Raw genomic sequence first — 23,686 nt, forward strand, 5'->3', positions numbered from 1 at the left:
CCAGCAGGTGGGTAGGCCCCAGTCTATCAGACCAGTGTGTACAACATTACAGGGTCAATGTGGGAGAGTCTGGACAGAGGAACCCATGATCCTACCCTGGGAGCTGAAGGGCACTCGGACGCAGCTGCAGTCCTTCATCATGGAGACGAAACTGGAGATCTTGAACTCTTCAGCAGCCTCCTCATCCTCATACTGGGGACACAAGGTGGAGGGTTAGCAATATGCATCCTGTTTCTCTTTTGTCAAGGAATAATAAAATAAATAATAATATACATAGAGAGAAAATTATTGGAGCCGAGGTGGAGGTGTTGACAGCTTGGGTGGAGGACAGCAGGCTTGGAGATCAGGGGGTGGAGTTGGAGGGGTGGAGGGCTGAGGGTGGAGGGCGACGGTGGAGGTGTGGAGGGATAGGGTGAAGGTGCAGAGGGATAGGGGTGGAGGGGAGGCTGTACCTCGCTGGGTGTGAGGCAGTAGAGGTGGAGGTTCCTCCAGTGGGAGACGTATGGCAGCAGGTAGCTGTAGTTGACGGGGTTACAGTACAGGTGGACACAGTCCCACTGGATCAGCAGGATCACGTCTGCCCAGGACAGAAGGAACGTCACATTAGTAATGCTGAGAGAGTGAAGCATGTAATTATGTTGAGAGAGAATCCAGAGTATAACTATGGTAAGGGGGAAGACAGAATAACCAACTGTGTTCAAACCACCTTTTAAAGATATGTCTCGCCCTTTTTTATGTTTTTATCATTATCGTCATTGTATTGCAATCTTGAAAGGAGAAAGGGATTTTGAGACCCAAACATCACATACATGATCAGAAATGTTCCCTTGAATTCTTAGAATAAGCATTAATGTAATCATCAATACTATTTTTTGCATCTGATAATGCATTTTGTAAATCTCCAGCTTCGGTTTTAAGGCCCCATCAGGCCCAGAAACTCACCATCCAACACCTCTTCAGGGAACTCCTCCAGCACATGGTCCAAGTTCATCTGGTTCTTCCCATACAGGCCGTAGAACAGGAAGTTGGCCAGCTCGGTGCAGCCTGCGTTGTACCGGCTGTCGATACCTAAAGATGACAACCCTTATAATAAAACACTATACATAATAACACATAATAACCTCGCCTGTCAACGACGTGAGCGTAATGATGGGTAATGATGGGACTCACCCAGGACGCAGAGGACACCGTCCGCGGTGGGGCTGCCCCCCTCGGAGAGTAGAGCCTGGACCCGACGGAGCCGAGAACAGCTGGAACAACAGGACGTTGGAATATGTCAGTTATATACATAAATATAGAATACGAGCCGGTACAACAGCTGGAACCACAGCAACACGCCAGCGTTCAGGGTCCATTATATACATTAGTGCACAAGTATGAGCATGTAACGTTAAGATTATTACCGTTATAATGCTGATTACGGAAAAAGGTTGAATTCACTGTTATGGCAGAGGGGGCTAAACTGAATGTTATCTGTATATAGGAATGTGTATTTTAGATAATATAAGACCGTTTTTCTCAATATATTGAGGATAAAGGTGAATGAAGAGCCCTTCCCTCTCCTCCCGAGTACTCGGAGGCACGGCCGTTAGCCACCGAGCTCCGCCGTCGCCTCGTCGTTCTCCCCACAAACTGACGGTTCCTGACATTACCTGACGGCCGGGTTCATCCCGGGGTGTTTGCCGCTCATCAGCCTTAGACCCGCCATCTTATTCTCGTTTACAAATCTGTTTTTATCGTTGTTTTCAGCCCGGGCGCGTCTTCCTCATCTCAGCTGGCCTTCCAGCCGGACAACGTCTACACAGAATAACGTAGCAACCGACCGAACCATTCGAGGGGCAGGGGAGTTACGATAAACTCGACTATACACTCCTGAAACTCTGACGATATTTTACGTTACCATTGCATTTCGAACCTTATAATATGAATAAACATATTAATATGTATTGTCTAACACCTACGAATAATTGGTTATTGACTCGATTGTTCTCAACTGGCTGACTGTAAACCCCTATTTTTCTGGGATAGAGGCGTTGTGTTTTGAGTCCGTCCAGAGCAGTGACAGCACCAAGAAGTCGCGCGCAGGACCCCTGCCAAGGCGATGGCGTAATCATACAGTAATGTCAGCTGTGATTCAAATTCAACCGATTTCATGCAGCATATGTTATGTGGTTGGAATGCAAAAAGTATACATGTCAGGGACACATGCACGCACGCACACATACACTTAATACACAGTAGAAGGTTATTTTATTTATTTAAACAAAATGTTGTTCAATTAATGGAACAACATAATAAGAATAAACACTGTCATAACATTGTCATAAGAGCATGTTCAATATGTAATAGACTTGGAAGTACAAGTGTAATATTTCAACACAATGAACAATGACAGGAAGTTTGTCCTGTAACCATGTCTTGTAAAAAGAGAATTAATAAAGTACATTAAGTAAAAAAATCAAGTTGACTTTAGGGTGGTTGATCTGGCTTTCGAATATGTATTTTGGACAATTAGTATGCATCCAAGATAATAACTTACAATAATAGTGTTTTTGTATCGCTTTGGATAAAACCATGTGTGTCTAGTGCGTACTCTGTGTCTGGTACAATACAGTACAACCACAAGATCTGAGTACAACACGGTGGTGCCGACTGAGCTAGCTAGCTGCCAGCCCCATACATGAGATCAGATGTGTATTTCTATTGAAGCAGAGGGTGGAGTGTGGGGCAGAGGTTTGTTTGAGGGCCGCGTAGCCCTGTGGAATGTACTTCCTCATCCTAGTCTCTATGACGGCTGTGAGGTGAGAACCTCTGGCCCTGAACGACAGGTTTGGATCCAGAGGATCCGGTTTCATCACGGCCAACCAACCAGGAACTAAACACACAAACACAGAGAGTGCCACCATGGGCGACGGTAAGGACTTCTATTATATCTGTTTGAACTTAGCACACATCTATTATGATCTCAAGTTGCTGGTTGCTATCTATCATGTACTATAATTACTTTGATTACGTATAACTCATTAAGTTACTATTAGTTAGTAGTATTGGAATCAGTTAATTAACTAACTTTAAATTCCATATGAACAACACTTAACGCGATTTTTGACATAATAATGGTGGAGATGCGAATCAGTACGAGGGTATAAAACATAAGTTATCTTTGTTAGTCCTGTTGGCACCAAAACATCAGAAAAATATATGTGCAGAAAGACTGTGATTCCGAATGTACGGTGATCCGCTGAATGTCCATCACGGCCCTGGTCTCCAGACAACGGAGCTGAGCTGAGGCGCACCCTGGTGGTGGTCTCCTCGGAAGCCCTCTGGTCTACCCTGACCTCCGTCCTGCAGGATAACCCAGGCGGGGAGGGGATCGGCGTGGTGCTGAGCACAGCGGGACCGTACCGGGTCTGCGACGTCACGGTGGACCAGTGGTCCCTCCGCCTGCTCTCCGTCGCCCTCGGGAAGGACTCGTCCCCCGAGGCCATCGGCCGGGCCTTGGACGGCTGCTTCCGGTCCGTCGGCCGCGGAGCGGTGGTGTTCCTGCTCCTCCTCCGAGGGGGGCGGTACACCGAGGAGGAGGAGGCGCTGGCGGGGGTCCTGCGGGAGCGCTTCGGACCCGAGGTGTTTCGGTTCCTGCTGGTCGTGTCTCTGGAGCGCGACACGGTGGTGGTGGTGGACGTGCTGGACGACGGCCTCCTGGAGCTCATCCGCCTCTGCGACGGGAGGTTCTGCCGGGTCACCGGGGCGCCGGCCACCCGGGCCGAGCTGGCGGCGCTGCGCGCGGCGGTGGAGCAGACGCTGGAGGAGAACGGGGCGGGCGGGTACAGCCAGGAGATGCTGGGCGAGGCCGGCCGGAGGAACACGGAGGACACGGCCATGGGCCTCCTGACGGAGAAGCTGCTGAGGGCGGAGGAGCTGCAGGAGGCCTTCAGGGAGACGGTCAGGCAGCGGGAGGAGGAGCGCGGGAGGGAGCTGGAGGCGCTGAAGAGGAGGCAGGAGGAGGAGAGGAAGAGCGAGGCCGAGGAGCACGGCCGGTATCAGGAGAAGAAGAAGAGCCTGGAGGAGGCGGTGAGGAGTCACGCCTTCATGGTCCAGCTGGAGATGAACGGTGCTCCTGGTAAGAACGTCTCCTGGTTCGTCGGTGTTGTTCATTGGTTCGTTTACTCTGATTTTGACAGGGTCTTTCCACAACACAATATAAAAGTTTAATTATTCTTATCTAGAAAATAGACCAACCCAGTCTCTTTTTATCTTCTAATGAGGTGTACAATATGTTCTAATCATTGTCCATCTATACAAACTTGCGTCAATCTTCTTGTATTTTTGCAGATCCGTTCAATCTGTCGTTGTCTTGTCTCGGTGTCCAAGATGACGAGACCAGGAAGACCTCTGTCATCCTGGTGGGTCTGTCTGGCAGCGGGAAGACCTCCGCCATGAACCTGATCCTGAGGAGAGCGGATCAGCGCTACTCCCCCAGAGACCCCCACCCCGGCCCTCCGGAGCCTCGGCCCGCCACCACCCGCTGCCTGGGGAAGGAGCTCCACCACCAGGGGCAGCGCTTCCTCCTGGTCGACACCCCGGAACTGCTGGACGAGGACGGAGCGGAGAACCTGGAGGTGGTGAAGGACTGCCTGGCCCTGGCGCTCCCGGGCCCACACGTCGTCCTCCTGGTCTTCCAGACGGGCCGCTTCACCCAGGGCGAGGCCGAGCTACTTGCTCAGCTTCCCAAGACCTTCGGTCCCCAGGTTCTGGAGCGAAGCATCGTGGTCTTCACCCGCGCCGACGGCCAGACGTCGAGGAGCGTGGAGCGCTACGTGGCCGACGCCCCCGCCGCTCTCCGGGAGACGGTGCGCCGGTGTGGGAGCCGCTACCACGGGCTGAACGTGGGAGAGTCCCGGAGCGCGCTGAGCTTCCCACAGGTGAAGGACCTGCTCGCGGGGGTCAAGAGACTGGTGGCTTCGCACGCAGGAGAACCGATGGCGTCCAGAAGGTTTTCCACCGAGGAGCTCAGGAAGAGGAAGGAACGCCGTAATATCGAGGATGGATTCTGACGGATCTGCCGTGTGGTGGAACAGTTTTGACGATACAGCTTTTCACGTCTATGATAACATGAATAGAAAGTACACATGAAGGGTTACATGCTCAGACCTGTGATAGGCCGACGGGATGTAATGACATCAAAATTTTGGGGGTTGGGCATAACCACGATTAATGTTTCTGGAAGTTGTGGAATAAACAGTTGATGAACTAATTATTTATCAAAGTTATTGGTTCGCCATTCACCCTAAGCGTTGATGTTGTGATTTGGTTATCAGTTTCTACACTTAAATCACATGTAGAACTGAATAACCAGAGTCTTTTACTGCTGGAAACTGGGAGCTGCCCACTGCCCAGGGCCACCGCAGTCTTCTGCTGCTGGCAATTTGCAGGGATGGTGACGGAAGCGCTCTACGGTTGATCATTCATGTTAATTGGTTCACTGGTTTCTTCTCGATGGATGGGGATCACCGATGCGAGAGGGACGGCTGGGCTGTGATCTCTCTGCGATCTACTTGTCACGGACGTGGAGATGGCACACTCAGCTTCATGCTTCACTGTGCTTGTGTGCGCCTCAGAGGCGCCAAGTGCATTAGAGTCAGTGCTCTGTGCACCGCCATGCGTTCTTTAATGCTAATAAAGATTCCAGGGCTGCATTTTGCCGTAACCATAATGACATGGGGAAGACCCATAATGACTGCTTCATTAAGGCCAGTGTCAGTTAAGCGTTGAGGAAGAATCCGATAGCTAAAGGAAAACATGTCTGTTTATTTACCGCTAGTCCTTAATGTGTGAATGTCTTGGTTTACTTTTGGTTTGGTCTTGGGGCTATTCACCTTTCCGACCCTCGGCGGAAAATCAATTTGTGTCGAGTTCATTTGAGGTCTTGGCTCATCCGTTTAAGAGTTGGTTTTACCGGTTTTAGGGCTAGCTGAAACCCAGAGGCTGTCCCTATAAGGTGTTATCTCCAACACCCTCTTTTCAAACCAGGGTAGTGGTCAGATATGCTCAAAGGTTAAAGCACCACAGACCTGGTAGGATTTGGTGCCTAACACTAAGACATTCAGGCAAAGAAGTGGGAGTTTGAGAGAGAAAGCAGAAAACCAAGCTGTCTACACACTCATCCTGTACAACTTTTCATTGCAAAAATACAGTAAAGTATTTGCAGTGGTTTCGCCAGTAGGCTAAGGTACTGTTTATTCGCAGTAATATTGCTGTATAATATAAATACAATAGATGACTGTTAGAATTTTACATCAAAGCATTTTACATCACAGTGGACATATTGTGCATAGTGTGTAGGCCCATTAAATAGCACCTACTTAGAAGTTACAATTTACTATTTATATTTCACAAATCGGGCGATGTAGTCCAAGCTATTCCTGACTCTCTTTCCTCACTCTGAACCCAAGGGATATTGTGCCCCATGTTTCTTTCCTTTTGCGTAGACGCTGCATTTCATTTACTTAGAAACAAAAACAAGTTGGCAGCGGGTAATGCTAAAGGCTGAACGCAGCTAGCTCCACAGCTGTGTGTCCGGTTGGATTCACGTCAGTGCTGAAGCCCAGGGACTGGCCTGTCCGTTCCTGTCTCCACAGCTTGGTGGGTCGGCTGGGTGTGGGCACTGGGGGTTGTACCCACTGCAGCTAGTCTGAAGTGCAGGGTCTCAAGCTGGTTGGTGTTTCGCCCCCGAGTTTAGATACGGAACCAGACCTGGACCCTAGATCTGCTCAAGACTCTCCAGGTGGGCTCCCCAAAACAGGTAATCAGGCGCTTGATGTAGGTATGATGTTTTGTTCCCACGTTATGGGAAGTTAACGTTAAGTCTGGTTTTGTGTCTCTTTAATTTATTGCTTAAAAACTATGGAGCGTAGACACTCTGGAGAGTAGGCACTCTGGAGAGGTGTCGCGGTGCACTCGGTGTGTAGTCGGGAGGCGGGGAGGGAGCCGAAGTGGAGCGGTAAGGGAGCGGCAGAGGAGCGGTAGGGGAGCGGCAGAGGCGCGGTAGAGGAATGGTAGGGGAGCGGCAGAGCGGCGGCATATGCGCGGTAATTGAGCGGTAGAGGAGCGTCAGGCGCGTCATTGTTTCGAATTCGAGGCGGACCGTCGGCGGAGGCGCACCTGATGTTGATGAAACGTGAAACGATGGACTGTACGGTCGTATCACAGAGTTCTCCATGGATTGTACGGTTTTAACGAATGACTGCGGCGGAAAGGGGAAAGCCAGTCCATAGCTCCAGCGTCCCGGTGGATGCTGCGTTCCAGACCGGGGCATGTGAACCGCACCGGGATGGTTCTGTACCGCTAAAACACCCGGTTCACCGTCCGTCACGGAGCCAGAGCAGACCCAGCCATGGCCTCGGACAGTAAGTCACTAACTTGAATCCCCAATTGTGTCCTGGTCTGGTCGTCTGTCAGCGGTAATGTGCGGATGTTCAGCCGGATCGATGGCTCTACGCGGCGGGTTGTTAAACGGACCGACCGATGGACTGGAGATGTGAAGGCCCGTTTGTTATCCATTATATTGTGTTTCCGTTAAAGGCCTGTTTGCCGTAATGTTGGCCCAATCTGTGGGTTGATGACGCCATATCTCGTATTGAATACGCTACTAGTGTGTCTGGTCCAGGCTAGTTATCCATCCTGTAGCCTGCTCTCATCCCACTCATGGTCGACATAGGCCTATAATTATTATGTTCAGGTAGGGATGGTTTATTCTATATACCTGGATTTTGGATCAACTAAAAGTCCAGTACATACAACGTTCTTTTTTTCCACACTTTCTACCTCCTCCACCAATCTATAAAAACTACAGTTTTATGGGACTGCGTGTTTTTAGTCCGAACTGCGGTTGTGTATCCAAGGAGATCCAGTTTCATAACGCATTTAAATGAGCTATTGTCAGGCTGAGAACAAACCCCCCAGGGGGTACAACAGCTGAATAACTTGGCACTCACAGTTGAGTTTGTGTGTGTGTGTGTGTGTGTGTGTGTGTGTGTGTGTGTGTGTGTGTGTGTGTGTGTGTGTGTGTGTGTGTACACGTGTGTGCGTGCCTCTATGATACTGGGTCATCAATCATCATAGACTGCATGGAGGTTAGAGTATATTCTCATACGAAAGTTTAATACTTTATTATGCTTTATGGCCTTTTCCCACAAAGAGGCCCGATCATCTCTGATAGGACGTATGACGACAACATTAGTATTGATTATATGGTGGACGCCTTCTATAGGCTCCAACCCTCCCTCCTCCATCCATTCTTATGACCCTAATTTCCTCCTTCATCCAAAGAACACAGCCGGATCTGATGTCATTCATTCGTTTATTTGTTCATTCATTCATTCGTTTATTCATTTTTGCAGCCTTTGTTACCATTTTGATAATTTGATAATTATTATTAATTATTCATATGAATTATTAATACATTATTTTGTAAGTATTGTTATTGATAGCATAAACTGATACCAAGAGAGAGAGTGAGAGAGAGAGAGATGGAGGGATAAGGATAGAGAAAGAGGGTGAGAAAGATTGAGATATGGAGAGAGAAAGAGAGAGAGAGAGAGAGAGAGAGAGAGAGAGAGAGAGAGAGAGAGAGAGAGAGAGAGAGAGAGAGAGAGCGATAGAGAGAGAGAGAGAGAGAGAGAGAGAGAGAGAGAGAGAGAGAGAGAGAGAGAGAGAGAGAGAGCGATGGAGAGAGAGAGAGCGATTGAGAGAGGGACAGAATACTATGGAAAGGGGGGGCGATGAAGAGATAATTCCTTTAGGATTGAATCAAGTCAAATCTAATTCAGTGTTTGAGCCAGAGAGTGAGAAGGTGAGAGACGAAGGGAGACGGACGGGAGAAGGGAGGGAGGTAGAGAATTGACAGGGGATTTCATTTCGAGTAAACGTGAGGCATTAGCCGAGGCGAGAGAGGTCCTACATACAGGCCAGTGGCCACGGCACCCTACCCCGACCGGAAGACCGCCCAGGCCCAACAGGAAGTCAGAGGGACCGACACTTCCTGTCGGACGTTGGGGGCGGAGTGGGAAGGGCAGTCAGTCCTCAGAGGACAAGAGAGAGAAGAGGGACGAGAAGAGAGAGAGAGAGAGAGAGAGAGAGAGAGAGAGAGAGAGAGAGAGAGAGAGAGAGAGAGAGAGAGAGAGAGAGAGAGAGAGAGAGAGAGAGAGAGAGAGAGAGAGAGAGAGAGAGAGAGAGAGAGAGAGAGAGAGAGACTAGAGCAGGGATGGGCAACTTTCATGATAAAGAGGGCCACATTTTTCATCATAACCACTGGAGGGCCACATGACTGCACACTTCAACTAAACGTGAGCTGAGAGAAGCTACACAATTTTGAATTTGGTAGAGATGATTTCCTGTATTCTGGTGCATTTTGGGGATGGCCACTACCTAAGAAATCTTCCAGAATCATAACCTATGTACGGTATGTTAATTGAACCAACATACATTAATTTCATGTTTTCCATGCTGAAACAGCCACATGAACGGTCAGTATTTTTATCAGTGCAAAGGGCTCACATACATCCTCATTCAATGAAGTCAAAAAACTGAAAAACAGTGGCCCAACATTAAGTGCAACAACTCAATGAACTCAAACCCGAAAAGCAGTTGTAGTAGTTTTAGTGGCGACTTAAGTGGATATCTTTAATGACTGATATCGCTTCTAAGCAAACTAGACGCATGGGTTTGCCTTCGAATTCAATGCATTCTTCTCATCTTTCTTGACCGAGTTTTCTGTAACTCGATCAATTATTATTCCTTTTTTTTTTTTTTTTATGTGCGGGCCTGACTGAGTGAGGATGCGGGCCGCACTGAGTGAGGATGCGGGCCGCATGCGGGCCGCGGGCCGCCAGTTGCCCATCCCTGGATAAGAGAGAGAGAGAGAGAGAGAGAGAGAGAGAGAGAGAGAGAGAGAGAGAGAGAGAGAGAGAGAGAGAGAGAGAGAGAGAGAGAGAGAGAGAGAGAGAGAGAGAGAGAGAGAGAGAGAGAGAGAGAGAGAGAAAATTAGAGAGCAAGAGAAATGGATGAACAGAGAGAGATGGAGAGACTGAAAGAAGGAGAGATGAAGTTGGACAGCGGATGGAGATAATGAAAGAGAGAGAGAGATAAAGATGGAGGGAGAGGGATGGAGAGGGATGGAGAGAGAGAGAGAGAGAGAGAGAGAGAGAGAGAGAGAGAGAGAGAGAGAAAGAGAGAGGGCGAGAGAGAGAGAGAGCGAGAGAGAGAGAGAGAGACAGAGCGAGAGAGAGAGAGAGAGCGAGAGAGCGAGAGAGAGAGAGGGAGAGAGAGAGCGATTGAGAGAGGGACAGTAGGGGGGGGCGATGAAGAGATAATTCCTTTAGGATTGAATCAAGTCAAATCTAATTCAGTGTTTGAGCCAGAGAGTGAGAAGGTGAGAGACGAAGGGAGACGGACGGGAGAAGGGAGGGAGGTAGAGAATTGACAGGGGATTTCATTTCGAGTAAACGTGAGGCATTGGCCGAGGCGAGAGAGGTCCTACATACAGGCCAGTGGCCACGGCACCCTACCCCGACCGGGAGACCGCCCAGGCCCAACAGGAAGTCAGAGGGACCGACACTTCCTGTCGGACGTTGGGGGCAGAGTGGGAAGGCCAGTCAGTCCTGAGAGAGAGAGAGAGAGAGAGAGAGAGAGAGAGAGAGAGAGAGAGAGAGAGAGAGAGAGAGAGAGAGAGAGAGAGAGAGAGAGAGAGAGAGAGAGAGAGAGAGAGAGAGAGAGAGAGAGAGAGAGAGAGAGAGAGAGAGAGAGAGAATAGACGGCGGAGTAGTAGGAGGAGAGGATATATGGCCAGTTTGAATGGATCTGGGACCGATTCTGATTGGCTGCTGTCTGCGTATCACAGTAAGCAACACTCTATTGGGCAAGTTTTCACAAATTGCTTTAAAAACGACTTGTCTTGTATTCCACTAATCCCGTTCTGTATTTGCTTCAGAATGCCAGTAGGGTGCTCCTCACAAACATATTCTCGAAATACTCGAAAGACTACGAAAGTAGTCTTCAGTAGTGATTCCTGAAAACGTCCAGTAGATGGCGTTGTTTGCTGATGCTAAGTGGGAAAGGCATTTTGGGTTACTTACTTGGGTGCTGTCCTCATTCTTTACCTCCACCCTAACAGCCAATCACAACTGAACACTGATGACGAGCGTGAGATGCGAGCACTTTAAATATGCACTAAAACCACGACACCATAGTACGTCCAACTAATTAGGATGGTTGTGATTGGTGCATTCGGTATTAGATATAACAACATTGTTATCGTTGAAGGCCTTTCTCGCGGATGAACCAGATCAACATGTTGTTGCCAACGTTTTCACCATCTTTGTAGACGTGTGTGCATACCAAGAATGGTTCAATGAGCTAACAAGGACCTTGTTAGAGACAAGCAGTGGCATTTCAATTCACCAGTCACTCACCAGAGCTCTGGGCCCAGTGTAGATGTAGTTCTGCCTTTGGCCTACAGGGGGGGCTAACACACCAGAATTACAACATACTACCTGCCCAACGTCCAACTTGTCTTTACAAGACTGGAGAGGAAACATCCCAGAACGTTATTTTGCAAAGGGAATCCATTTTGGATTTAAAGGGTCCAAAAGCATTGGTCAGTTCAGGTCAGTGTCTACAACAAGTCCTCTTTGATTGGAAAATAAAGGATAAAAGCCATTCAGCCACTCATTCTCTGGAAGGTTCTTCCATATAGGCGGCGGTGTTAGGTAGAATTCTTACAAGCTCTGTGCATCCAACACCACAATGCACACATACACACAGGCGCACACGCACACACACATGCACATCCACGCACAAACACACACGTACATGCACACACACACACACACACACAAACGCACGCGAAAACACACACATGCATGCACACGCACACAAACGGGTGCACACACACACACACACACTTGCACACACACACTCACACCCATGCACAGACAAACTCAGAGACACGCGTGCGTGCGTGCGCACACACACACACGTGCACACACTGGCCCTTTTTACGGCTCAGTAAACAAAATGGAGGTGGGCGAGCGCAAAGGCCGTCAGATCCGTCTTCCCGCCAGACTGATGGCGCCATGGCAACCTGTGGTGCGTAGGCACGCTCACAATACCTAGCGCCGCTTCTACAGCGTTTCCACGGAAACTAACTCCATGTTCAGGGTGGTGGCGTGTGGTTCAGCCAGTCCATTTGTGTGGGTGTGTGTGGGTGTGTGTGTGTGTGTGTGTGTGTGTGTGTGAATGTGTGTGTACTTCACCTGTTTGTATCTCGTGTCTTTGTATGGGTTGTGTGTGTGTGTGTGCGTGTAATGTATTTGGGTGGTTAGTCTCTATGTTCAATACTGTGTGTAATTGTGTGTCCCATGTATGTGCGCGTGTGTGTGTGGATCAATGTGCATTGGTGTGTGTGTATGTATTTTTGGGTGCGTTTATTCGTTTATTTTAGGGTGTGTGTGTGTATTATAGGGGGGGGGGGGGGGTATTTGTGTGTGTTTTAGGGTGTCTGTGTGTGTGTGATTAGGGTGTGTGTGTGTGTGTTTAGCATAGTCAGAGGAGGTATATTAGTGGCACTAATGCAGGATCACAGTGCATCACTGGACCAATCTCTATGGGGTCAGAACAGTCTCATTAATAATGAATGCACAGAGAAGGATTCACAAATGTATTTTGTGATTTATTTATAAATTACTCTCTTCTCAGAAATACATTTCAATGCACACATAAATGGATATCGGTATGTATAAATGTAAAAGTTGAATTAACAAGACGCTTTTCATTTGTGAACTTATTTGCATTTGTTTGTGAACTGGACTGTATTTATATGTTTATTTATATTTATATATTTATATATATTTTTGAGGCTCTCCTGACGTTGCTAGATTCACAAATTCAACAAGGAACTCTCTGTAGCCAATCAGATGCCCATAAATCTCAGCCTCTTCCTTCGTCCCTGAGGCTCAAGAGGATGAAACAGGGTCCATGGTGAACCATTCTCAGACTGCTTTAACGTGTATCAGTGTGAAGGATGTGTTTGTGTATCAGTGTGTGTATATCAGTGTGTATCAGTGTGTGTATATCAGTGTGTATCAGCTTGGAGGATGTGTATGTGTATCAGTGTGTGTATATCAGTGTGTACCAGCGTGGAGGATATGTGTACATCAGTGTGTACCAGTGTGCGTATCAGTGGGTTGTGTGTATCAGAGTGAGGATGGAGAAAGTGTGTGTGCTTTAGGGTGTGTGTGTTTGCGTTTGAAATGTGTACCTGTGTGTGTGCGAGTGTGTGTGTGTATGTGTGCGTGTTAGGCGGGGGGGGGTAGTGTGTGTGTGTGTGTGTGTATGTGTGCGTGTTAGGCGGGGGGGGGGGTTGTGTGTGTGTGTGTGTGTGTGTGTGTGTGTGTGTGTGTGTGTGTGTGTGTGTGTGTGTGTGTGTGTGTGTGTGTGTGTGTGTGTGTGTGTGTGTGTGTGTGTGTGTGTGAGGTAGGCAGGTGTGAGAGGGGACTCCATCCTGTCCATCTGGCTCCAGACAGCGGGGGGTCTGTGTGTGTCGCCCACACTGAGCCCTCTTGTCTCGCTGCAGCTGACACACACACACACACACACACACACACACACACACACACACACACACACACACACACACACACACACACACACACACACACACACACACACTCACACTCACTCACAGTGTGTCTGGTTGCCTGGGGACTCTCCATCTCCATGTCTCATCCCCCTCTATAGTAGGGATACCCCAAGCCCCTGGTTCTGGGGTCTAACATAGAGCAGCGTGTTAGTACGTCCAGGAATACACCACCCTCGTGGAGGGACATATCTTCTGTTGTACTTATTACTACTGTATTGTTATTCTCTTTTTGAATAAAACCGTCCAGTGTTAATTGATTAATAAATGACTCGTTATCGTTTAGACAACGTAAACGTTTGAGTTTGTGATCAACCAGTTCTCCCAAAAACTGGCCAATAGGAAAGTGCTCTACAGTAGACACAGCAGCAGTCTCATCTCTCTCTCTCTCTCTCTCTCTCTCTCTCTCTCTCTCTCTCTGCTGCTCGCTTGCCCATCTCTTTCATGCACACCCTCCCCATTCAACCACACGCACACTATAAAACATTCTGTTCTCACTCACCCACTCACCCACTCACTCACTCAGCTTAAGGTCTCTGCAGGCCATACCTCCCTCTCTCCTGTCATTGATTTGATTTTACTCCCAGCGTTTCCATGGAAACAGGAGAACGCACAACACTGTCGGATGAACGTGTTCATCATGTTCACTCATGGATCCTCTCTCTCTCTCGCTACCTCTCTCTTCCTCTTTCTCTCGCTCTCCAACTATATCCTTCTGCTGCTCTCTACCTCTCTCCTCCTCTCCACCCCTCGCTCTCTACCTTTCTCTCAATTGTTTCTCTTCATCTATCCCTGGCTTCTAGATTCCTGCTCAGCTGTTGCTCTGAATGATTGATTGATTTCGTGTTCACTTCCTGTATTCCTCTCTCTCTCTCTCTCTCTCTCTCTCTCTCTCTCTCTCTCTCTCTCTCGTTTTCCTCTCTAATCGTTAGAGACGTTCATTTTCACTCAAGCGCCAAAACACCTGCGTGCATCCTTGAAACACACGCGCGCACGCACGCACACACACATGCCTGCTTCAACGCGGCTCGCCTCTCTGGCCAGCTGACTTCCCGTCCTCTCTGGCTTGAAGTTGTGCTCGCTTGGTCATCACAGAATGGAAGGTGAAGGTACCCCATGAGGAGGACACGAGACAGAATGACAGACGTGTGTGTATTGTGATAGTCGTGTTGATGTGCAGTGTACAGCTACCTACCAATAGATCAAAAGTACTAAAACATGGTTCTGTCTGTATGTTTTCCACATATACCATGTGTTCTGTCTTTGCTTGCTTTTTGTATGCATGGTGTGCGTGTGTGTGTGTGTGTGTGTGTGTGTGTGTGTGTGTATGTGCGCGTACGCCTGTGTGTGTGTGTGTTCGTACGCCTGTGTGTTTGTGTGTATGTATGCCTGTTTGTGTGTGTGTGTGTGTGCGTGTGCGTGCGTTCGCCTGTGTGTGTATACGCCTGTGTGTATGTCTGTGTGCGCTTGTGTGTGTGTGTACACCTGTGTGTGTTTGCGTGTACAACTGTCTGTACGTGTGTGTGTGTTTGTGCGTGCATGCCTGTTTGTACCCCTGTGTGTGTTTGTGTGTGTATGTGTGTGCGTGCGTTTGTGTGTACGCCCGTTTGCACGCCTGTGTGTGTGTGTACGCTTGTGTGTGTGCGTGTACACCTGTGTGTGTGTGTGTGTGTGTGTGTGTGTGTGTGTGTGTGTGTGTGTGCGCGCAGGCTGCCTGTTGGTGTGGTCCGATCAGTGTGTCATCGTGTGTCCCCTGTCCCTCTCTCTCTCTCTGCCAGTCACCCCCGAGGCCCTGGGCTTCCTGACGGCCGTGGCGGTCTTCGTGGTGGCGCTGGGCGTGCTCTTCCTCTTCATCACCAAGAAGCTCTGCTTCTCCCGGGTGGGGGGGCTGCCCTGCCTTGAGCAGACCGGTCCGGGGAGGAAGACCCGGCGGCACGGGGGGCTTCGTCAGGGTCTCGGTAAGCTCTCTCCACTCTCTCACCCCCCCTTATTTACACACTCCCTTTATTCACATTTACATTGAGGGGATTGTGCTGACGCTTTTTTTATCCAAAGCGACTCACAACCATTCAGTCACACATTGACCCACCGACGGCGGAGTCAACCACGCAGGGCGACGGCCACGTCTTCGGGAGCAGTCAGGGTGAGGCGTCTCGCTCAGGGTCACCTTGTGATTAGCTAGGAGGCGTACAACGTACATTAAGTGCTTATGAGGGGTGTTCCTATGGTTTAAGCTCAGTGTTTGGTTTCCCCTTAAGGGGGCAGTAGCGGAGATTCAGGAGTTGTTATTTGAGGGTTTCTCTGCGCCGTGCGTCATCTATGACTGAGTGAAGCGCTCCATGAAAGCTCTGCTGTTGACTGCGCCTGCTCTTGTAAGGGACTCTGCAATCAGCTTGTAGAGCGCTTCCGGCTCATTTCTGACCAGTCGGGAGAGACCCTTCACCTGTCCCTCCACCCTGATTGGTTCATGGAATCCATCTTGCCTGTCAATCACAGGTGCGTGAATGGGAGACTTCTTAGCAACATGGAGAGGGAGGGAGGGAGCAGAGTGGAGGGGATTTTTAAGTGCAATAGAGCTGTCAAGCGATTCAAATATTTAATCGTGATTAATCGCATTAATGTCATAGTTAACTCACGATTAATCGCAAATTCTTTTTCTATGCTAAATATCCCTTGATTTTTTTGTCCCATAATTCTTCTCATTTTAATTCTCTTATCAACATGGTGAAGTGCATCGGCTTGCCTTGTGCAAATGATTTTTTATTGATAACAACATTGGCATATACTGATCAAAACAGGACGATACAAAAAAAGAGCCTATATTGCAATTAAACGACTGCTTTGAACAAATGTCATTTGAACATAGCAGTCAGGCTACTGCTTCTTTGTTTTGAGCCAAAGAATTATTATTTTTTTTATTATTTTTTTTTAAATAAAATAATTGCGTTAATCGCGCGCTAAATTTTTTAACGCCGTTAAAATTGGTTTGCGTTAACGCCGTTAATAACGCGTTTAACTGACAGCTCTAGCAAAAACTAATAACACTACTGAAAGTGTTATTAGTGTGAGACAGTTATTTCGTCTCACACTAATAAGTCGTTGGGGAGCTGTTTAGTTTAGGTTACGCAAGCAGAGGACAAGGTAAATAGTTCCTTTCTGCTGGTTGTTTGTCTTTAAACAACGTGGTGACTTCATTATACACAGCCCTGCCCTGCGAGAGAGAGAGAGAGAGAGAGAGAGAGAGAGAGAGAGAGAGAGAGAGAGAGAGAGAGAGAGAGAGAGAGAGAGAGAGAGAGAGAGAGAGAGAGAGAGAGAGAGAGAGAGAGAGAGAGAGAGAGAGAGAGAGAGAGAGAGAGGCAGGCAACAAGAAGCAGAGTCAAAGCAGTGTCAAATTAAACAAACAACTTATTAAGTTATAAATATTTAGTGAGAGTAGAAGGGGAGAGAGAGTGGAAAGAGAGTAAGAGAATGTGAGCGAGAGAAAGAACCAGAGAGAGAGAGAGAGAGAGAGAGAGAGAGAGAGAGAGGCTTCCCCGCCGCCCATCCCACTCATCAAACATGAAGCCTCCCTCCTCGGCCCCTCCTCCTCCTCCTGAAGGGGGCGTGGCTCCACCTCTACTCCTTCGGTCAACACTCCAGCTCCTGTTTGGTTCACTCAACGCTTCCCCCGGAGCTCCGCGACGCACACCCGGTACCCCTCAGCCGGCAGTCCCTAGGGCCCCCCCGCCCCCCCACCGACCAGGGACCACCTGTCAGGACTCACGCGGGAGCTACCCCTGAGCCAGGCAGCGGCAGTCAGACAGGCCTAGGTTCACAGCCACGTCAAGGTAACTATAGCGACGACACGTTAGCCCGTAGCGGCTGGGGACGGCTCGTCTGGAGCGCCACGGCAACTCGACCGTGCGTCGGTCAGTGGAACGCTGTGACACCGGTCAGCCTCGCTCAGTGACCTCACGCAGCTGGGTGACATCACACAGCTGGTCGACATCACTCAGCTGGGTGACATCACACAGCTGGGTGACATCACACAGCTGGGTGACATCACACAGTTGGGTGACATCACACAGCTGGGTGACATCACACAGACTAGCTTGGTGACATCACACAGACTAGCCTGGTGACATCACACAGACTATCCTGGTGACATCACACAGACTAGCCTGGTGACATCACACAGACTAGTTTGGTGACATCACACAGCTGGGTGACATCACACAGCTGGGTGACATCACACAGACTAGCCTGGTGACATCACACAGATCAGTTTGGTGACATCACACAGCTGGGTGACATCATACAGACTAGCTCGGTGACATCACACAGACTAGCTGGGTGACATCACACAGACTAGCTGGGTGACATCACACAGACTAGCTCGGTGACATCACAATAGCTCGGTGACATCAGGTGACAAAGTCCTCCGTGTAATGCTGGTTGTCTCTGTGACAGATGAAACCCTTTGGAAATGTGGGAGGATTTTGACTCCTCGCTGCTGCTTAGGATATTCAAAGACACCAGCTGATTGTACATCCATGACGTCCAACTCACTGATTGGCCACAGGAAGTTAAAACTAAAGTTCCTCGACAATGTTTCAGTTGTTTTGGACTTTACGCCAGAGAAGTTAAGATGAGAAGTTAAGCGCAACCAGATACAGCTTTAGTATCAAACTAGTTCCACTGGTTCGGTGTGGACTTTACACCCTCACTGAAGAGAGAACTAACCTACAGCTGCTGGTGCAACAGGCTGCAGAACTCAGGGTTGAGTTTGGGTGACACGCCTCATCGGACAACTCAAACCAGATCTAGAGAGTCTAGAGTCTTGGGTCTCTAGAGCCTAGAGCGTTGGTTTTAGTTCTGTGGCTGACCGGTTTGAATATCTGTCTGAACGAAGACAGAACAGTGTGTGTGTAGACAAGTACTACACACACACAGACACACAAAGACACTCACACACACACACATACACGTACACACACACGCAATGTTGAATCAGGCTGTTGAACATGTGTGCATACTCCAGTCATTGAGAGAGAATTTGTGTTTCTACGGGGCTGTGTGCTAGTATGTGTGTGCGGTTGTGTGTGTGTGCGTGCTCATCTTTTTTAAGCAGATGGTTGTATGAATGTTACATGTGCGTATACTGTGAACCAGTGTACACACACACACACACACACACACACACACACACACACACACACACACACACACACACACACACACACACACACACACACACACACACGTGTTTTCTAGCAGTGTTGTCAGTCCAACCTGACCTCGCCACTTCCTCCTCAGAACCCCTGAGAGCCAATCAGCTGTCTCACCCCTACTCGCATTGAACCCATTCAACTGACGTTGCCATGGAGATGCCTTGCGCAAACGGTCTCCGTGGTGACCGAGGAGAGAAGCTCTTTGTGATTACCAATGTGTCAATCTCAGCTGCAACTCTACTGTCACCTCTGTCAATCTACTGTCCCTCTACTGTCACTCTACTGCTACTCAACTGTCACTCAACTGCTACTCTATTGTCACTCTACTGTCACTCTACTGCTAGTCAACTGTCACTCAACTGCTACTCTATTGTCACTCTACTGTCACTCTACTGCTACTCAACTGTCACTCAACTGCTACTCTATTGTCACTCTACTGTCACTCTACTGTCACTCTACTGTCACTCTACTGTCACTCTACTGTCACTCTATTGTCACTCTTCTGTCACTCAACTGTCACTCTACTGTCACTCTACTGTCACTCTACTGTCACTCTACTGCCACTCTACTGCTACTCTACTGCTACTCTACTGCTACTCTACTGTCACTCTACTGCTACTCTACTGTCACTCTACTGTCACTCTACTGTCACTCTACTGCTACTCTACTGCTACTCTACTGCTACTCTACTGTCACTCTACTGCTACTCTACTGCTACTCTACTGCTACTCTACTGTCACTCTACTGCTACTCTACTGTCACTCTACTGTCACTCTACTGTCACTCTACTGTCACTCTACTGCTACTCTACTGTCACTCTACTTTACTGTACTGTAGGCCTGCTCTCACCATGCTACCTGACTGTTCCTATCTCGATGGCGGGTTCATTTCAATTGCTTTCAAAGAGAACAAGTTTCTAGTCTTTAAATGTTTCCTTGTTTCCTTTCCTTTCTCTTGCTCTCCCTCTCATCCCCTTTTCCCTTGTTTTCCTCTCCTCTCCCCTTTCCTCCTCTCCTCTCCTCTCCCCTCCTCCCCTCCCCTCCTCTCCCCATCTCAACTACCCTCCCTTCCTCCCCCCTCCCTTCCCCTCCTCTCCCCTCCTCTCCTCTCCCCTCCTATCCTCCCCCCCTCCCCACCTCCCCCATCCCCTCCCCTCGCTCCCCCTCCTCCTCCCCTCCAGTCAACAGCTATGGGCATGAGGAGGACTTCTATGAGGAGGAGGGCAGCAGCGCTTCCGACGGGGAGGAGGAGGTGCTGAAGCAGTTTGAGATCTCCGTCTCGCGCTCCCATAGTTTCCGCGGCGGGGGCGCCTCCCACCGTGCGGCCGCCCGGGCCCTCTCCCAGCCCGCGGGGGGGGGGCGGGGGCGGGGGCGGGGGCGCCGGGGGTCCGGACACCTCCTCTCCGACCAGGACGAGGTCAGCAGCGGAGCCTCAGAGTGTGGAGGTGATGGACCCACGGCAACACACACAGAGCAGGGGGGGAGGAGAGGGGGAGGAGAGGAGAGGAGAGTAGAGGAGGAGGGTAGAGGAGGAGAGAGGAGAGAAGAGGAGGAGAGAGGAGAGTAGAGGAGGAGAGAGGAGAGGAGAGGAGGAGGAGAGAGGAGAGGAGGAGGAGGAGAGAGGAGAGGAGAGGAGGAGGAGAGAGGAGAGGAGAGGAGGAGAGAGGAGAGGAGAGTAGGAGAGAGGAGAGGAGAGGAGGAGGAGAGAGGAGAGTAGAGGAGGAGAGAGGAGAGGAGAGTAGGAGAGAGGAGAGGGGAGGAGGAGGAGAGAGGAGAGTAGAGGAGGAGAGAGGAGAGGAGAGTAGGAGAGAGGAGAGGAGGAGGAGAGAGGAGAGTAGAGGAGGAGAGAGGAGAGAGGAGAGGAGAGGATGAGGAGAGAGGAGAGTAGAGGAGGAGAGAGGAGAGGAGGAGAGAGGAGAGGAGGAGAGAGGAGAGGAGGAGGAGAGGTGAGAGTAGAGGAGAGAAGAGGAGGAGAGAGGAGAGGAGAGGAGGAGCAGAGAGGAGAGAAGAGAGGAGAGAAGAGGAGGAGAGCGGAGAGGAGAGTAGAGGAGACATTTTGAAAGGACACCTTTGTTGTGTGCGAGTTGAATTGATTGACTCAAACACCTTCGTATTATCCTTCGACTCCCCATCTTCAGGTCTTGTTGTACAGACTCAGAGCGCACACACACTCGTACACACACACTCGACACACACACCCGGTCACTGCAAGCTGTGGGATAGGGCTCAGTGTGTTGTTATGAGTCATACTGTAGCGCTAAAGGCCCGCCCACCACTCTGATTACAGCCAATAGAAGATAACGATTATTGATCGGTCTGTAGAACGCTCTGTTCCCACTGGGAGAGAAAGAAGGCGCGATTGTGTGTGTGTGTGTGTGTGTGTGTGTGTGTGTGTGTGTGTGTGTGTGTGTGTGTGTGTGTGTGTGTGTGTGTGTGTGTGTGTGTGTGTGTGTGTGTGTGTGTGTGTGTGTGTGTGTGTGTGTGTTTGTGTGTTGTAGTCATCTGAATTGTTATCTGTCATGTAAACACCTTAGTTCAATGAAGCAATGATGTCCCAGCCCAGAGCATAAAGCCATTAAGACGCCTACATTACCATCCGATGTACTTTGTCACCTTAAACACTTCACGGTCGATGTGGTCGGTCTGCAAACGCACCCAAAGCTCAGAGATTGACGTCACATCCATTGTGAAACAGCTGGTTCTTCCGGTACAGAAACAAAAATGCGTTCGGTGTAGACACCGTAAAGACACAGTGAGATGGCCGCACAGACGAGGGCTCTTAACATCGTCAAACTCCTTGATAGAAGTATCGTAAAGACCGTGCATCGTTATTCTAGGATACTGAGACGTTTGTGGCCGAGTAGATATGATACCCCTTCATGTGAATACCTGCAGCGTCACAATGTTCTACACGTTACTGCGGGGAAGCGAAAGGAAGTCTGCCAGTGGTAGTCGATTGGCAAATCACATCTGTCCCATAATCCCTTGCACCACAAATGAACACGTCCAGTAGAAAGTCAACGGCGGACGTTGCCTCGCTGCCTTCGAGGTCCGTAGCTTGAACTAGAGTCAGTGTTCCAGCTACGGGGTGAATGGAAACCTTCTCACGGATGGGTTGTCCAGATGTTGGTCCCTTACCCAGACGTTCTCCTGATATCTCTCCAGATGTTGGTCCCTAACCCAGACGTTCTCCTGATATCTCTCCAGATGTTGGTCCCTAACCCAGACGTTCTCCTGATATCTCTCCAGATGTTGGTCCCTTACCCAGACGTTCTCCTGATATCTCTCCAGATGTTGGTCCCTAACCCAGACGTTCTCCTGATATCTCTCCAGATGTTGGTCCCTAACCCAGACGTTCTCCTGATATCTCTCCAGATGTTGGTCCCTTACCCAGACGTTCTCCTGATATCTCTCCAGATGTTGGTCCCTAACCCAGACGTTCTCCTGATATCTCTCCAGATGTTGGTCCCTAACCCAGACGTTCTCCTGACATCTCTCCAGATGTTGGTCCCTAACCCAGACATTCTCCTGATATCTCTAGATGTTGGTCACTTACCCAGACGTTCTCCTGATGTTCCACCAGATGTTGGTCCCTAACCCAGATGTTCTGTTGACGGTGATTTCTCCAGATGTTGGTCACTAATCCAGACGTTCTCCTGATATCTCTCCAGATGTTGGTCCCTAACCCAGACGTTCTCCTGATATCTCTCCAGATGTTGGTCCCTAACCCAGACGTTCTGCCTGATATCTCTCCAGATGTTGGTCCCTAACCCAGACGTTCTCCTGATATCTCTCCAGATGTTGGTCCCTAACCCAGACGTTCTCCTGATATCTCTCCAGATGTTGGTCCCTAACCCAGACGTTCTCCTGACATCCCTCCAGATGTTGGTCCCTAACCCAGACATTCTCCTGATATCTCTAGATGTTGGTCACTTACCCAGACGTTCTCCTGATGTTCCACCAGATGTTGGTCCCTAACCCAGATGTTCTGTTGACGGTGATTTCTCCAGATGTTGGTCACTAATCCAGACGTTCTCCTGATATCTCTCCAGATGTTGGTCCCTAACCCAGACGTTCTCCTGATATCTCTCCAGATGTTGGTCCCTAACCCAGACGTTCTGCCTGATATCTCTCCAGATGTTGGTCCCTAACCCAGAAGTTCTCCTGATATCTCTCCAGATGTTGGTCCCTAACCCAGACGTTCTCCTGATATCTCTCCAGATGTTGGTCCCTAACCCAGACGTTCTCCTGATATCTCTCCAGATGTTGGTCCCTAACCCAGACGCTCTCCTGATATCTCTCCAGATGTTGGTCCCTAACCCAGACGTTCTCCTGATATCTCTCCAGATGTTGGTCCCTAACCCAGACGTTCTCCTGATATCTCTCCAGATGTTGGTCCCTAACCCAGACGTTCTCCTGATATCTCTCCAGATGTTGGTCCCTAACCCAGACGTTCTCCTGATATCTCTCCAGATGTTGGTCCCTAACCCAGACGTTCTCCTGATATCTCTCCAGATGTTGGTCCCTAACCCAGATGTTCTCCTGATATCTCTCCAGATGTTGGTCCCTAACCCAGACGTTCTCCTTCCAGACATGGAGGACCGGAGCTCCCCAGGGTTCCAGGACCCCCCCGTGTCCCTCCAGGTCCTAGAGAGCCGTGAGAGACCCCAGTCCAGCCGCCCAGAGACCCCCAGGAGCCAGACCCCCCGGAGCCAGACCGGGACCTCCCGAAACCAGACCGGGACCCCCAGGAGCCAGACCCCCCGGAGCCAGACCCCCCGGAG

General features: G+C 49.6%; 3 protein-coding genes across 10 annotated transcripts in view; 2 read left to right on the forward strand and 1 right to left on the reverse strand.

Moving 5' to 3' along the window:
• Positions 1-1,996, reverse strand: part of dnaaf9 (dynein axonemal assembly factor 9) — a 28,111-nt gene extending 26,115 nt beyond the window's left edge. The window contains exons 1-5 of one of the 4 annotated variants that reach the window (XR_003976703.1): positions 1,653-1,996; positions 1,171-1,250; positions 943-1,068; positions 453-577; positions 96-192 (exon numbers count right to left, since the gene is read on the reverse strand). Coding sequence is in view for 2 of the 4 variants with exons in the window: in XM_030355838.1 (XP_030211698.1) it covers positions 96-192; positions 453-577; positions 943-1,068; positions 1,171-1,250; positions 1,653-1,708 (484 nt within the window). In the remaining 2 variants the exon portion in view is untranslated. The remainder of the gene's footprint in view (positions 1-95; positions 193-452; positions 578-942; positions 1,069-1,170; positions 1,251-1,652) is intronic. The other 3 variants (XR_003976702.1, XM_030355838.1, XM_030355837.1) reach the window with 3 other exon arrangements.
• Positions 1,997-2,773: 777 nt separating this feature from the next.
• Positions 2,774-5,255, forward strand: LOC115543466 (uncharacterized). Of its 2 annotated transcripts, none has more exons than XM_030355848.1 (3): positions 2,774-2,914; positions 3,272-4,120; positions 4,333-5,255. In XM_030355848.1, the coding sequence occupies exons 1-3, from the start codon at positions 2,905-2,907 to the stop codon at positions 5,052-5,054; spliced, it is 1,581 nt and encodes a 526-aa protein (XP_030211708.1). In that variant the 5' UTR covers positions 2,774-2,904; the 3' UTR covers positions 5,055-5,255. The 2 variants fall into 2 exon arrangements, with proteins under 2 accessions (XP_030211708.1, XP_030211709.1); XM_030355849.1 differs by having other exon boundaries at positions 4,372-5,255.
• Positions 5,256-7,019: 1,764 nt separating this feature from the next.
• Positions 7,020-23,686, forward strand: part of syt16 (synaptotagmin XVI) — a 23,327-nt gene continuing 6,660 nt past the window's right edge. Inside the window, exons 1-4 of one of the 4 annotated variants that reach the window (XM_030355844.1) lie at positions 7,021-7,406; positions 15,403-15,651; positions 20,084-20,347; positions 23,494-23,686. The exon at positions 23,494-23,686 is cut by the window's right edge and continues 271 nt beyond it. In XM_030355844.1, coding sequence (XP_030211704.1) covers positions 7,394-7,406; positions 15,403-15,651; positions 20,084-20,347; positions 23,494-23,686 — 719 coding nt within the window. In that variant the 5' untranslated portion in view covers positions 7,021-7,393. Of the gene's footprint in view, positions 7,407-10,746; positions 10,897-15,402; positions 15,652-20,083; positions 20,348-23,493 lie in introns of those variants that run through there. The other 3 variants (XM_030355846.1, XM_030355845.1, XM_030355847.1) reach the window with 3 other exon arrangements.

This window comes from Gadus morhua, chromosome 5 (genome assembly GCF_902167405.1).
Source record: "Gadus morhua chromosome 5, gadMor3.0, whole genome shotgun sequence".
Classification (NCBI taxonomy): Eukaryota; Metazoa; Chordata; class Actinopteri; order Gadiformes; family Gadidae; genus Gadus; species Gadus morhua.